Consider the following 16739-nt stretch of genomic DNA (forward strand, 5'->3'; position numbering starts at 1 on the left):
CACGCACGTACACAGGTAAATGAACCAATGTTCCTCAGGGACCAAGATACAAAAAAGCACAGTATATATAGCACATAAAATAATATTAATAGATTAGGAGAAGTACTCTGTAGATGTACAAGTTGACATTGGTTAAACATACAGTAGCATTACTGCTGTTGGCTCTGTCATAAATAATGTGTACTGGGTGGTAGCTGAGTGCTTTGAGGTCTTGCTGCCTGGAGGGAGAAGCTGGTTCCAGCCTAACAATCCTTCTTATACTGTGGTACCTTCTGCCTGATGGTAGGAGGTGAATGGGGATGGATAGGGAGTGGTCCTTAACAATTCTGAAGACTCTGTGAGTGCAATGTTTCTGGTGTATGTCCTGGGTGGTGTGGGTTGGGGGAAGCGGGGAGAGAGAAAGAGAGACCCCTGTAATTCTCTCAGCAGGCTGGTGATTTGATTGAAACTGATTTCTATGTTTGCAGGTTGGCACAGACTCGATGGGCTGAATGCCCTGTTCACCTACTGTATGACTCCATGACACTGAGTACTGAGAGGAATAAAACAGGGTCATGGCTTCACAATAATTATTTAAAACAAGTGTATAATATGAGGTCATGGTTGCTTTCATGTACAATTATGTCATAGCTTTAAGAATACTAGAGTATGCTCCTCAATACCTCAGTAAATCTAAATTCCGGTGCATGACGCTATGTGTACCTTCTGTTTGCTAATATTAATGAAAGCAATGAAAGAAACAGGTGATTTGAGGTTAGATAAGAGAGGAACCTGTGGTTGTTATATAATAGACTTTCAAAAGTAATTTGGTACCACAGAAAAGGTTGTTATACAAATATAATGTGTGTGGTATTGATGTAATAGGCCTGAGTAGACAGGGGTTGTTTAAAGGATAAATAACAAGAGTTGTACAAAGTAAGTCAGTTGCAAGTTGGAAATCAAAGAATCCACAAAAGGTTAAATGAAGGATATGTAACTGCATAAAATGGTGGTGATTAAAGCACAGTGTTCAGTGTATGAGGTTAACCAATTTGTAAAATGATGCACCATCAATAATTCTCGGAGACTGGAAGTGAACGATAGGCTTTTATTAGCAGCAAAAGGGGAGCACGACATCTCGGAGACTGAGGGAGGAGCAGTGCCCCAATCGCCTTTATACAGGGGTTTGTGGGAGGTGCGTGTCCAGACAGGTATACATAGTTTACCACATAAAAGAAGAACAGAAAACTTTTTTTTAATGATGAGGAAACATTGTTTCAGAGATCTGAATCTCTTTGTTCATCAACCAATGAATTTAGTGTGCATATACAGTGGACAGAAGACAAATGGTATGTTGGCCTCCATTATCAGGGGACTGGACTACAAAGGTTAAGGGAGACATGTTACAGTTGCATAGACAACAGCTAGAGTACTACATGAAGCTTTTGATCTTGTTGGGCCTGACTAAAAGTGACCTATATGGAAAATGTAACTGGGAAATATAGGTCTTTATTCACATAAATGAAGCTCCAGGAGGGAGAGGGAGAGGGAGAGGGAGAGGGAGAGGGAGAGAGAGAGGGAGAGGGAGGGAGGGAGGGAGGGAGGGAGAGAGAGAGAGAGAGAGAGAGAGAGAGAGAGAGAGAGAGAGAACCTCATTCTCCTAGAACAATATTTTTTATTTCCTTAACCAAAAAAAATGAACAATTAGCTACAGTTTCATTTGCTTTAATCACCTTCTTATCTTTTCATTTTGAATATAGTCAGGTAAATTTATAAAGTTATATTTTACAATGGTCACACATCCCAACTAGCAGAACTCCTTTGAATATTCAAAAATGTTGTCTGTTCCAAAAGCTTCTTAGTACCAACTGGGGAAACCCAAAATATGTCACTTTTGTGTTGAAGACCTGGTCCATCAATAGACAACTAATCAGATGGTTGAGTATCAATACAGATCCGTGCAGAACTATGCATGAAGTGGCAGGGATACATCCTTAACATTGTGCTAATATCAGGAACATTTGTCTATTGTGTTTCCCTTTATAGTTTGAATTGGACAGAGAATGTCCCAGATCCTGTGACTGGTTTCACCGGAACAAAATATGAGGTGGAAATTCAATTGCATACAGATTTTATTTCCTGAAGAGTGGTTCTCATTCTAGTTAATCCATAATTATGGTATCCAACATGGTTCACCCTCCAAATAGTGATCCCAGACAGATCCAGCTACCCAAAGAAAATTTGTCTTAACAATATTGCTATGAAGGATATGCAAATACAATCAATTATATAACATTTCTTTCAGCATCACGTAATTGAAGTGTCTTCACCTGGAGTAAAGTATTATTGTGATAAGTTCAGAATCGTTGAGGTTTGCTCATGAATCTCAGCCTGAACTTCTCTGGAGTGATTCAGCCTTGTGCACCTGATTCCCAAAAGTTCCAAGATGGAGGCACGTTCAGACACTGCCACCACTTTGCCTCCGGGTGTAATTGTTCGTCCATGTCCTCTAGGTCATTGTTGTGATCGGAAAACGCTGCTGACAGCATTTCCACCTTGCTAGTGAAGTGTTGAACCACAGAGGAACTCCATGGCCTGGGCGGACTGTGCACATCACTGCCAGCTGCTGACATCTGTGGGTGACGCTGTAGGAAGAGAAGCGCAAAAAAAACAAGAAGGGTGAAGAAGGAGTGGGATTTAGGGACGACTTGGGTCAAAGCTCTTAGGGCCGGCTCACCCCTCATTCTTTCTGGCAAACATACGTTCACTTGAAAGTGAACTGGACCATCTGCGCCTGAGGCTGAACCAGTGAGAGAAAAACATCTGCGCCCTCATTCTCACAGGAACTTGTCTCCAGGACTCCATAACATATGTGGCAACCAGCTCGAGGGTTTCAGCTGGTGTTTCGGGCTGACAGGAATCCGTGCAAGACCCACGGTGGTGGTAACTGTATTTACATAAATAAGAACTGGTGTATGGACACTTCAGCAGTGGCTTCCCACTGTCCACTGATGATTGAGTTCATATTTGTGAAGTGCAGTTTGTTTTAGATAACAAGAGCCTTCCCTACAGTTGTGTTGGTAGCTGTATACATCCAACCCCTCTCTGCTTAATGCCGATGAGGCACTGCGTGAGCTCCACAGTTCCATTAGTAACTTGCAAACCAAGCACCCCGACGGTATCTTCATTATCGCAAGCAATCTTAACCATGCAAACCTAAAATCAGTCCTGCCTGAATTCCACCAGCATGTTGATTTCTGAGGCGGTCTTGGCCCAAAATGTCAACTGTCCATCGATGCTGCCCGGCTGCTGAGTCCCTCCAGCATTTTGTGTGTGTTGCTTGGATTTCCAGCACCTGCAGATTTCCTCCTGTTTGTGAAAATCCTCTAAACCTGCTTTATACTAACATACAAAGGATTGCCTATAAAGCTGGTCTTTGATCCCTCATTGGTCTCTCAGATCACTTATTTGTAATGTTAACTCCAGCACAGAAACCAGTGATCAGACTGGTCTAACCAGTTCTAAGGGTAGTGAAAACCTGGCCTGAGGTTGCCGTCTCTGTAGTGCAGTTCCACTGTGCTAATGCGAACTGGAGAATGTTCTGGAAAGCTGCTACCTATGGTAACCATGCTAACACTGAGGAATATTTAGATTCTGTGACCAGCTACATAGAGAAGTGTATTGAGGATGTTACCAGCATGAAATGGACAGAGGTGAGGGCAAATCAGAAGCTATGGCTTTGTGGTGAACTATGTGCCTGTCGGGACACGCCCCTGCTGACTGCTCCTGTGGCTCCTCCCACTGGCCCCTGTATAAAGGAGATCTGCAGCCTGACGCTCGGCCTCAGTCTCCAAGACATTGTATGATAGACACTCACTCTTGGTTCCTTCTTCCAGTCAATAAAAGCCGATATCTCGCCTTACGTCTCAGTGTGAGTTATTGATGGTGCATCAGGCTTACTGCAGAGGTCTGTGCACGGCTGAGGGATCGTGATGCTGCCTTTAGATCGGGGGATACGACAGCTCTCAGGGAAGCAAAAATGTGCTTTCCCACTCCGTCAGGAAGGCGAAGTGAGAGCATTCTCAGAGAATCTACAGCCTTTTGAGCAATACCAGAGATACGAGGCGCATGTAGCAGGGATTTCAGAGGATTACGGGCCATGGGCGTCATTGACCAGGATGCTTCACTTCCTGAGAGGCTGAATGTAAGTGGTGGTGAGGAAGGCACCCCTCCCTCGAGGGGAGCAGACAGTCTGTCTAGCTGAAGCTGAGGTGAGGAAGACCCTGGCCAGAGCAAACACACGCAAAGCCGCGGGGCCTGGTAATATACCAGGTTGGGTTCTGAAAAACTGCGCAGCCCAGCTGATGGATATATTCAACATCTCTTTGCAACAATCTATCGTCGCCTTGGTTTTCAAGGTGGTAACCAAAGTGGTAATGCCAAAAAAGGCACCAGTCACCTGCCTAAATGACTATCGCCCCATGGCATTAACATCAACCATTATGAAATGCTTTGAGTGGCTTATCATGGAGCACATTAAAGCCTTTCTCTTGGCGGTCCTCGACCCTTTCCAGTTTGCTTATCACTTAAATCGATCCACTGATAATGCAATAGCCTCTGCCCTCCACTCCATTGGGAAAATGGGGTCTCAAATGCCAGAATGTGCTTTATAGACTTCAGTCCGGCATTCAACACCATCATACTCCAGAAACCGGTGGGGAACCTGTCCTCACTGGGTCACAACACCTCCCTCTGCATTTGGATACCGGACTTCTTAAAAGTAAGGCCACAGGCAGTCTGGGTGGGCAGCAACGTTTCTCGTCCCATTACTCTGAGCACTGGCACTCCCCAGGGTTGTGTGCTCAGCCCCGCTGGTGTTCACACTGCTGATGCATGACTGTCGCAAGATCCAGCTCAAACCGTGTAATCAAGTTTGCAGATGATGCAGCAATGGTTGGCCTTATCAAAAATGATGACAAGATAGAGTATACAGCAGAAGTGGAGCGGCTGGTGGATTGGTGTGAGAAGAACAATATAAGACTGATTATGGAGAAGACAAAGATCATTGTGGATTTCAGCAAGTTGCAGATAAATCACCCCCCTCTGTGAATACACTGCCCCTCGGTAGAGAGTGTTAAATGCACCAGGTTCCTGGGAGTTCGCATCACGGATGACCTCACCTGGTCTTTTAGTATCACCTCCCTGAACAAGAAGGCACAGTAGTGCCTTCACTTCCAAAGATGATTGAGCCAAGTAAGGCTCTGCCCCTCCCATCTTAAGTACGTTTTCCAGGAGCATCATTGAGAATGTCCTGACAAGTTGCATCTCCATCTGCTCAGGGAGTAGTTGAGCCTCAGACCAGAAGTCCCTACAAAGGACAATGAGAACAGCTGAGACACCATAGGGGTCACACTAATATCCATCGGGGACATTAATCAGAGCACTGCGTATGCAAGGCCCTTAATATTATTAAGTGTCCCACCCATACATCCAGCATCCTCTTTGACATTCTGCCATCAGGCAGGAGACTATAATGCATAAAAACAAGAACGGTCAGGATGAGTAACAGTTTCTTCCGCCAGGCTATTCAGCTTTGGAACTCCTGGCCACATCGTATTTAAAGTCTCACTGGTTAATCTGTTCCATATCTTGCAATATTTAATACTAAAATGCACTTTAGTTTGTTAGCTATGTGTGATTATCTGTAGATTTTATCTTTAACTTCATAAGTGATTGTGTGTTGTGTAATATGTGTACAACCGTCCTTTACACCCAGGTTCGGAGAAAAGTTGTCTCATTTCTATATACATTATATGGTTCTATACATCACATACATGTATATAGTTAAATGACAATAAACTTGACTCTACTTGATGCAGTTTCCACATCAGAGCTGCAAATTTCATAGCTTCAGAGTTGTAAATCTTAAAACATTTCCTCTCAGCGGGCTGTGGATGTTATTGAGTGCCAGGAAGGTTGCAGTCAGCAGTCTATGGATTTCACATTGTATCGTATTACAAACTATATCAGCCTCAGTGGTGATGTAGATTTTAGATTAGATACTCTCACAACAGATCATCTTGGATGTGTATGGCATCAGCTAAGGTACCTGAATTAGCTGATGAAGGAAAAAATGTTGCCCTGATTTATTGAATTTCTCCTGGATCAGGTAACCCAGACTACTTACTTCACAGAAACAGTTCCCCAAAATGCTGTTGACTCATTCCAGAATCTTTGCACTGTTCATAAAATAAGCTGCCGTTGTTTTCATGATTGTTTAAAACAAACACAATATTTATTTATTCATCTGTATAGAGATACATTCTGAATAGGCCCTTCTGGCCCTTGGAGTCACGCCACCCAGCAATTCCCCCAATTTAATCCAAACATAATCAAGGGACAATTTATGATGACTAAATTAACCTACCAACATATATCTTTGGACTGTGGAAGGAAACCGGAGCACCCAGAGGAAACCCACGCGGTAATATGAAGAATGTACAAACTCCTTACAGGCAGCGCGGGAAATGAACCTGGGACACTGGTACTGCAAAGCATTGTGCTAACCAATACACCACCCTGCCACCACAAGATCTACCTTGTTACGATCTTCCGTTTTATCCTTTTTCAGTGTCTTTTACACTGTATCTGCATTATTATTTTTACCTTAGTGCACTGTGCAATGATTTGATTTGTACAACCAGTATGCAAGACAAGCTTTTCACTGTATCTGGGTATAATAAACCAATACCAATCCCAGATACATTCCTTGTTGGGTCATAACAGTGATGAACATTATTTTGGATGTTATTGGAACAGTTTTGTACAAATGTGTAATTGAGAAATGTTATTGTTCTGATATTCTAGAATGATCGCGTTGTCAAGGGCTTCATGCTTTGATGAAAGTAGTGCACTGGCCTGCTGTAATGACCAGTGAATTTCCTTTCCATCTTTCATTGTTTATTGTTTCTTCCACTGATTTATATTACTTACTTCAGTCAGTCTTTGGCAGCTCTGTGCTTTTGTTTCTACAACACTACCTAAATCCTAACTGCTCTCAATGGTGCAATGCATTGTTTATTGGGTTTGCGTTCTCTGACTAAACTCTCAAGAACAGTTGTGGGTGACTGAAAGGTGGTAATTCTATTTTGTTTTAAATATTGCAACATCAACTTGCCTTCAAATTCCCCAGAATTTTATAACTTCCTATCTTGAAGCATGCATAGCGTTTGCACATTTTGACTGCTAATGCCTTATTTAATCTTCTTTCTTGCAGTTAAAAAGCTGATTGAGCTGAAATCTCGAGGTGTTAAATTACTTCCCAGCAAAGACAATCAGAAGTCTTCAGTTTGTAAGTTGCTCTTCATTTTATATTCTCATTCTCGATGTGATAGAAAATTAAGATTTAGAAACATAGAAAACCTACAGCACAATACAGGCCCTTTGGCCCACAAAGCTGTGCCGAACATGTCCTTACCTTAGAACTACCTTGGCTTACCCATAGCTCACTATTCTTCTAAGCTCCATGTACCTATCCAGGAATCTCTTAAAATACCCTATCCTTTCCACCTCCACACCGTTGCTGGCAGCCCATTCCGTGCCCTCTGCGTAAAAAACTTACCCCTGACATTTCCTCCGTACCTACTTCTAAGCACCTTAAAAATATGACCTCTTGTGCTAGCCGTTTCAGCTCTGACTCTCCACGTGATCAATGCCTCTCATTGTCTTATACACCTCTATCAGGTCACCTCTCATCCTCCGTCGCCCCAAGGAGAAAAGGCCGTGTTTTAAGCATCTGCAGATTTCCTCGTGTTTGCCGTATTTTAAGCTTTTGTTTTTCTCCGCTGTTTTGTACCAACTTTTGAGAGATTTGATTAGCTGTCCTCAGAAGTGGACAAGTTGACTCATCAGCTACTTTGTACCCCTTTCACTTACCAGCTACTGCTTGCTATTCTTGAGCAGTGGAATCTGACTGAGCATTCATCAAGGTGTCGTGAAGTAGCATCACATCAATAAACTGAGGCTTAGAAGTAACTGAGTAAGATAAATCTGCAATGAATTCAAGGCAAGAGATCTTGCAGCTGCTGGAAATCCAGAGCTAAGTCCACAAAATGTGGGAGCAACTCAACATGCAACACCCAGTAGGCAGCCATTGATCCCAGGCAATCATGGGTTTGCACTTCCTGTAAACAATGTCAAACTGCCTTAGGAACCCTGGCTCCAGATTTCTTCCCTGGTGTTTACTCCTGAAGCCTTTACCATGGGTGGGTATGGCCGCAAGGCAGCAGAGGTTTAAAATCAGAGTTTTCCTTCTCCTGTTCGGGCTGCCGTCCAAGGCTGACAAGCCCCACCTGCCTGAAACAACTAGTTTTGAGGCAACAGTATTCTGCCTTTGCCCCTTCTCTTCTCAGTAGAATCAGTTCTGCCAGGCCTAGTAGCTAAGCCACATGTGAAGGCCAAAAGTTGGACTTGGCTGTTAGAGGCACACGCCATTTGGAGCTTATCTCCGCTACCACCGCCGGCTATGACAACCTTAGGAACCGGAGTGGAATAAAGAGTTGGGCTGAAATCACTCATCAGGACTGGAAAGGAGGGAGGATGAATCTAGAATAAGAAGGGAAGGAACACGAGCTAGCAAGTGGTGGGTGAAACCAGGGTGAAAGGGAAGTTGGGTGGGTGGGAGAGGGGTATTGAATTAAGAAGCTGTGACTGGATGGACGGAAGAGGCAAAGGGCTAAGAAGAAGGAATCTGATTCATGAGGAAGGGACTGTGGGAGAAAGGGAAGTAGGAGGGACACCAGAAGGACGTGATGGGCAGGTGAGAAAAATGCAGAATGGCAAAGGAGAGAAGGGGGATGGATAAAAATTACTGGAAGTTAGAGAGTTTTGGAGGCTCTCCAGGCAGAATATGAAGTGTTGTTCCTCCAAACTGAGAATGGTCTCATTGCGGCAGTAGAGGAGGCCACGTCAGAATGGAAATGCAAAGTCAAATTGAAAAGAGTGGCCACCAGGAACACCAACGTACCACAGGGAAATCTCACCATTACAGGTGGCCACTCCTGGCACTTAACCCTGCAAGCCTCCTCAAAAACCTTAGCCAACTTTGAGATTCAGGTTCTCCCCTGAAAATAAGCCATGCTGAATATCCCTAATAATTCCGCAGTTTTCCAAATGTGCAGATATCCTGTCCATAAGAATTTTCAGCAGAGTTCTGCTCCTAACTGGAAAGGTCACCCTATTTTGGGTTTGGAAAATTTGTATCACTTCATCAGTTGTATCTGAGGCTTTGGATTTAGCTGTAGGTCAAGTTTCCAGGGTCAGGCCATGACCAAAACTGATGTTGATCCTAATGTTCTCATTTAGTCACCTTTGATGAAAGCCTAGCATTTTTCATTAATCATCTTTCTTATGAGATATTTGGCTTAGCCTTCTGAGGTAGGTGTGGAAGATGCCAGAACACTATTTTAAGAAGTGAGCACTCCAGTGCTGAATTATCACTTATGTGTGCAGTCATTTAAAAAATGATAGTCACGTGAGATTCACTGAATAGGACTGTTTACTTACTGAATTTCAGAATACCACAGATAATTAGCCACATTGCACTGTGATGTTTGTGACCTGATGGCATTATTGCTAAAGAGAATCCTACAGCAATTTGTACAGAAATTAAAATTAAATCACTTGTTTATTTTATTCAAATGAGATGAAAGTAATGGCCATCACTGCAGGAACTTTGTATATTACCTTCTGACATTTTGCCTTTAAGTCACAGGTATCTTTACTCGTTGTTGTGCTGAGAATTCAGGATATATTTTGTTTACTTTGAGCTCACTTCAAAAATAACAACTTATCTCGTCTATTTTGTCACCCCCTCTTCTTCAGAACCTATAGACTTGCTTTGAAAAAGGAACCACAGTCAAGATCTTTTGATTAAATTGCTGTAGTCAAAACCATTTTTTTAAATAAGCAACATTCCTTCCTTTGAGGATTTTCATTCTCTGTATTCTCTGTAATGTGAGTTATTGTATAACTCGCTCAATATAGGAACATTAAGAAACACAAGAGATTCTGCAGATGCTGGAATTCTTGAGCAGCACACAGAAAATGGTGGAGGAAATCAAAAAATCAGGCCACCTCTATAGAGGGAAAGAAACAGTCAACGTTTTGGACCTGATGAATGGTCTCAGTCCAAACATTGACTGTTTATTTCCCTCCACGGATGCTGCCCGGTTTGCTGAGTTCCTCCAGCATTTTGTGTGTGTTGTATAATTCTTTATTGTGGCAGTCAACCTACAACCAATTCAGAAACACAATAAATATAATGTTGAAACAGTTCATCATGATATAAAAACTTAAGAGCATAAAAAGTGGGGGGGGGGGTGAAGTCAATTAGCCCCTCCCACTAGTTCCACTATTTGGTAAGTTCACAGTTGATTTTTTTTTCTGTTTTTGAAGCTTCTCTAAAATTCTGTGATTAGTTATGTTACCTTTCTGAATTTTTCTTACCAACACATTGCTTCATGCTCTTCTCCCTGAAAATTCATCTGTTCTGCTTCTGCAGATTCCAACATTTTGATTAGACTCTCCCAAAATGTATCACTATTCTCCTCAAAGTGTGCATCAGAACTAAGCATTGTGTTGTTTGGAAGCATTGAAATGAGGCTTCCTTTACCCAAATTTGATACTGTCGGGGGACTGAAGTGAATGTACTTGCTGTTACTAAGGAGAATGTGCTTAGGAAGCTGAAAGATTTGAAGGTAGATAAGTCACCTGGACCAGATGGACTACAACCCAGGGTCCTGAAAGAGGTAGCTGAAGAGTTTGTGGAGGCATTAGTAGTAATCCATCAACAGTCACTAGATTCTGGAATGGTTCCACGGGATTGAAAAATCACAAAAGTTATTTCACTCTTTATGAAGGAAGGGAGGCAAGAGACAGAAAATCATAGGTCAATTAACCTGACTTCAGCGATCCTAAAATATTATAGAGTCCATTATGAAGGATGAGCTTTTGGGTACTTAGAGGCACACAATAAAATAGGCTGACATCAGCATAGTTTCCTTCAAGGGAAATCACATCTGACACATCTGATGGAATTCTTTGAGGAAATATCAGGCAGAATAAGCAAAGGAGAGTCAATGGATGTTGATTTTTACTCAGATTTTCAGAAGGCCTTTGACAAGATACTACAAATGAGGCTGCTAATCAAGAGTCCATGGAATTACTGGAAAGATACCAACATGGATAGAAAATTGGCTGACAGTCAGAGTAGAAATGAAGGGGCTGTTTCTAGTTGGCTGCTGGTGACTAGCAATGTTCCACAAGGATTGACCTTAGGATGGTTACCTTTCACGTTATGCGCAAATTTTCTGGCTGGTGGAATGAAGGTTCTCTGGCCATGTTTGCGAATGATACAAACATAGATGATGGGGGATGTAGTATTGAGGAAGCAGAGAGTCTGAAGAAGAGCTTGAGCATATCAGGGAAATGGAAAAGCAATTGGCAGATGGAATACAGTGTAATGAAGTATCAGGTCATGCACTTTGGTAGACAAAATAGATGTCTAGGGGCTTCCAAAGATTTGGGGAGAAGGCAGAAGAATAGGATGAGAGGGAAAGTAAATTAGCTATGATGAATGGCAAAGCAGACTTGATGGGCTGAATGGCCCTATACTGTCCCTATATCTTATGGTCTATAATATTGTTTAAATGGTTATACTCTGGTTATTATGCATAATGGGTGATGTAATAAGCTCAGTTTTGACCCACTCTGCTGGATAACAGTGTGTAAAATTTATTGGTGCTGTCATTTCTTATCCTAATTATCCATTATATTGTTGTCTTTATTTCAATTAAGAAAAATAATTTGATTAATCATTTCATCATGAAATTTGAATACATGTATAGAGCATCACTCCATACACCAGGCCACTTGCTGACATGTATGGTCTATGGTGAATTCTGGTCAATTTTAACATTGCGTGCAAGCTTTTTTTTATAACATAGATTAATGATACTGTTAAAGTCAGGGAAAATAGAATATTAAATCAACAGAAAATTAAATTCCTTTATTAAATCACTTGCATATCCTGCTAACTTGCATGCTCTTGGAAAACAGTTACGCTTCAGCATGGGGGAATGTAACAGATTTGTAATTTATGAATTGCATATCTGCTCATACTTCTTGCATGAAGGAGATATATAAAAATATGAGTAATTATGCCATTTATTAACCACAATTTTCAAGTTGGAAGAGCAGCACAATCTAAAGAGATAACTAAGATAGTGTAAAGTACATAATGATTGAATAGCAAATGATTGAATTTTGATTTATCTATTAGACTTAATATATTCCCCACTTACTTTTTTTACAGCTTTCAAGCAATGTTTAAATATCCTGTTAATAAATAAGTCATAATTCAGAGGAGTATGAAATAGATGAGTTACAAAATTGATATTGGTGAAACCTGCTTTCAATTCTATCTCATTTCTTCTTAGTAACTCAAGCAGGGATGGCACAAGGATATAATATGTGTCCTGATCCAGGAATTCCTGAATGGGGTAAAAGAATAGGTCGAGATTTCAGGTAAGAATTCCTAGATTTTGTTTGGCAGTTTTTGTGCAGATTTCATTTGATACGCACACAAAATGCTGGAGGAACTCAACGGGTCAGGCAGTGTCTATGGAAATGAATAGACAGTTGATGTTTCACTCCGAGACCCTTCTTCAGAACTAAGAAGGAAGGGGGAAGATACCGGAATCAAAAGGGTTGGGGAAGGGAAGGAGGCTAGCTGGAAGGTGGTATGTTTCATTTATGGAATCACTTGTATGATTCCAATAGAAATTGTATACACTTTATTTAAGGCACACAAAATATATTGTTAAGTAAGGACAAAATGATGTAGAAAAAGTGTTCGAAAAAGTTATTTATTGTCATTGATAACAATAATTTCTGATTTTAAAAAGTAAGATTCAGAACGTAAATAATCTTCTATCTGATCCCCACTAATAGTCATCTCCAGGATAAATAAATGCAACTCATCAAGCTATCTGCCTATAGCAGAAATATAATGTGATGCCAGGAAAACTTTGTAGGATAAACAACATTTTATAGATGTTGAAATAAAACTAGAGACTGTCAGAAATGCTCATCAGGGCATGCAGCTTATGCTGAAAGGGAAACAAAGTTAACAGACCGGGTTGAATATTATATCACAAACACCAAAGCCACACACACAAAATGCTGGAGGAACTCAGCAGGTCAGGCAGCATCTATGGAAATTAATAAACAATTGGCATTTTGGGTGGAGACCCTTATTCAGAGCTGAAAAGGAAGGGGGAAGTTGCCTGAATAAAAAGGTGGGAGGAAGGGGAAGAAAGCTAGTTGAAAGGTGATAGATGAAGCCAGGTGGGTAGGTAAGGTAAAGATCTGGAGAGGAACGAATCTGATTGGAGAGGAGAGTGGACCATGAGAGAAAAGGAACGAGGAGGGTCTCAGGGGGAGGTAATAAGCAGGTGAGAAGAGATGAGAGGCCAGAATGGGAAATGTGAGGGGAAAGAACTTTTTTTAACCATAAGGAAAAATTAACCCAGATGGAATGTAAGTTGTTGCTCCTCCACCCTGAGGTTGGCCTCATCATTACACAACATTTCAGAATAGGAATGGGAAACAGAAATAGATAGTTTGGTTATGAGGAAGTTCTGCTTTTGGCGGATGGAGTGGAGGTATTTGAAGAAGCGGTCCATCGGTTTAGGATGGGTCTAACCAATGTAGAGGAGGCCACTTTGGGAACACCAGTCGCAACATATGACCCCAGCAGATTCACAATTTAAGTGCTGCCTCACCTGGAATGTCTGTTTAGGGCCCTGAATGAAGGTGAGGGAGGTGGTGAATGGGCGGGTGTAGCACTTTGGCCATTTGCAGTGATAAGTGCCTTAAGGGAGATTAGCGGGGAAGGATGAATGGACAAGTGAATCATGGACAAGAGAAACACTGTCACTGTTAAGGACAGGAAGATGGGGTAAAAGTGGATGTTTGGGAATTGGAGGAGATGCAGCTGAGGGTAGCATCAATGGTGGAAGAAGGGAAACCCCATTATTTGAAGAAGGAAGATATCCCTGATGTCCTGGAAAGGAAAGCCTCATTCTGGGAACTGATGCAGTAAAGATGAAGGAACTGAGAAAAGGGAATAAAATTTTTACAGGAGACGTAGTGGGAAGAGTTATAGTCAAGATATCTGAGGGAAACCATTGTTTTGTAACGGATGTTGGTCGACCATTTGTATCCTGAGTTGGTGACAGACAGATCAAGAAAGGGAACGGAGGTGTCAGAAATGGAGCAAGTGAATTTGGATGGAGGTTGGAGCCAAAATTGATGAAATTGATGAGGTCAGCATGGGTGCATGAAGCAGTGCCAATGCAGCCATCAATGTAGTGAAGGAGGAGTTGGGGAGCATTATTGGGGAAGGCTTGCAATATGGACTGTTAAATATAGCCACAGAAAAGGCAGGCATTGCTGGTGCCCATGTGGTGCCCATGTGGTGCCCATGGCCACCCCTCGAGTCTAGGAAGAAAACTACATAAAAGAAAGCTGAGTCTTATGACACACCTCCATAAACAGCTTGAAAGTGTCACATACACTCTTCCTCACTGCATTTTGACCTTTAGCAGTCTTATATCCATGCTAAAATACTACTATATTTCCCATTCATTTTAGCTTTTACTTAATTAGTTGCAATAATATATCTGTTATTAAATGCCCTTTGAAAATCCTAATACAATATTACTGTTGACCCCGCCCCGCAACTAACATGTCTGCGACATATTGAAAAATAGCTTAATACAATTTGACAAATGTGATTTTCCTTCCTTAAAACCATTTTATAATTGTCTGCTATATAATGATTTTCTAAGTGCAACATTAACCTATTCTGCATAATGATTTCCAGCTGAAAAAATAACCTTTGTGACAATCTGGCTAACTGGCCAAATATTGTGTTTGCTGTTTCTTTCTTGAGTGCCAATATTGGTTTCAGTCAAATGAGAGCATTTCTGAATCAAGGGAAGTTGGAAAATCTCTTCACCTAGAGAGTTCTCGTCAGGGTATAAACCTTTAGTTGTGTCTTCTTATATCCTATCTTGGTTAGACTACATTATATGTAAGAGTTCAAAAGTGTGGTATGAGTGCCCAAATAGATACTCTGATATAATAAAATTACATCATTGTTATATCTCTGTCACTTACAGGCCTGATATTAATTCTTCACTGATAGATTTACAGTAATCTCCTGCTATTCTATGGATGCTTGCATCATATTTGTGATAAGGTGACTCAATGAACATGAGTTGTTCTGCATTCAAGAAAACAGTGTGCATGTGTGTAACTGACACGGACTTTGGCACAAACATAGTTAAAGACAAACACTCTGCACATTTTAACTGAAATGATTGTGCAAAGCTCTGCACATGTAAATGAGTTTGCATATACATTTTAAAAATATTAAAATTGCAAAATTGGACACCAGGTTTGCTGTTGTTTGGATGTTCTTGAATCCATAAGTGCCAGGGTTGATGTAGCTGTGTAAGTCACGCAGCATAACTTTACTACAACCTATACAGATTGCCAACTTGGTAAGCGTGATGGAGATGTCAAACATGAGGAAATCTGCAGATGCTGGAAATTCAAACAACACACACAAAATGCTGGTGGAACACAGCAGGCCAGACAGAAGCACTGTCGACGTTTCGGGCCCAGACCCTTCATCTGGGCTAACGAAGTGCTGCCTGGCCTGCTGTGTTCCACCAGCATTTTGTGTGTGTGTTGTGGTGGAGATGTTTCAGGTTGCCTGCAAGTATGGAAAGTGAGTTGTTTCTGAGGCCAGTCGTTATTGAGGGGTCAGCATTTGGAAAGAGTGAGCAGTTTCAAGTTACTGGGTTTCAGCATCTCTGAAGATTGATCCTGGGCCCAAGACATTGACACAGTCACTAAAGAGGCATCACAACGGCAATACTTCATCAGGATTTTGAGAAGATTTGGTATGCCACCAAAGACTTTCTACATATGTACCGTGGAGACCATTCTAACTGTTTGCATCACTGTCTGGTACAGAGGGGCAACTGTATAGCATCAGAAAAAGCTGCAGAAAGTTGTAACCTCAGCCAGCTCCATCGTGGGTACTAGACTCCCTACCGCTGAGGACTTCTTCAAAAAGGTGATGCCTCAAAAAGGTGGTATCCATTGTCAATGCCCCCCCCCCGCCCCATCACCCAGGTTGTGCTCTCTTCTTATTACTACAACAGCGAGGAGAGTGAGGAGATGCAGGAGCCTGACGACACACACTCAGCATTTTAGAGACAGCTTTGTATTTATTATTTATTTTATTTATTGAGGTACAGCACGGAGAGCTGAGCCACCCAGCAATCCTAGCCTAATCTCAATTTATGATGACCAATTAACCTAACAACTGATACGTTTTTGAACTGCGGGGAGGAGACTGGAGCATCTGGATGAAACCCACACAGTCACAGAGAAAATGTGCACACTCCTTATAGACAGAAGTGAGAACTGAACCCCCATCTCTGCTACCTTAATACATTATGCTAAACACCACATTACCATGCCATCAACAAACTTCTGAATGGACAATGAACCGATGCACACTACTTCACTATTTTTGGTCTCTTTTTGCACTACTTTTTAGATATATTTTTATTGTGATTTATAGTATTTTAATGTATTGTACTGTATTACTGCTGAAAAAC

The 16739-nt window shown here is 41.6% G+C and overlaps 1 protein-coding gene across 1 annotated transcript in view; it reads left to right on the top strand.

Annotated features, from left to right (window-relative positions):
• LOC132383328 (CUB and sushi domain-containing protein 2-like) overlaps positions 1–16739 on the top strand; it is a 487635-nt gene that overhangs the window by 445404 nt on the left and 25492 nt on the right. Inside the window, exons 3-4 of the mRNA XM_059954231.1 lie at positions 7256–7330; positions 12477–12564. Coding sequence (XP_059810214.1) covers positions 7256–7330; positions 12477–12564 — 163 coding nt within the window. The remainder of the gene's footprint in view (positions 1–7255; positions 7331–12476; positions 12565–16739) is intronic.

The sequence above is a fragment of the Hypanus sabinus genome, chromosome 30 (assembly GCF_030144855.1).
Source record: "Hypanus sabinus isolate sHypSab1 chromosome 30, sHypSab1.hap1, whole genome shotgun sequence".
Classification (NCBI taxonomy): domain Eukaryota; kingdom Metazoa; phylum Chordata; class Chondrichthyes; order Myliobatiformes; family Dasyatidae; genus Hypanus; species Hypanus sabinus.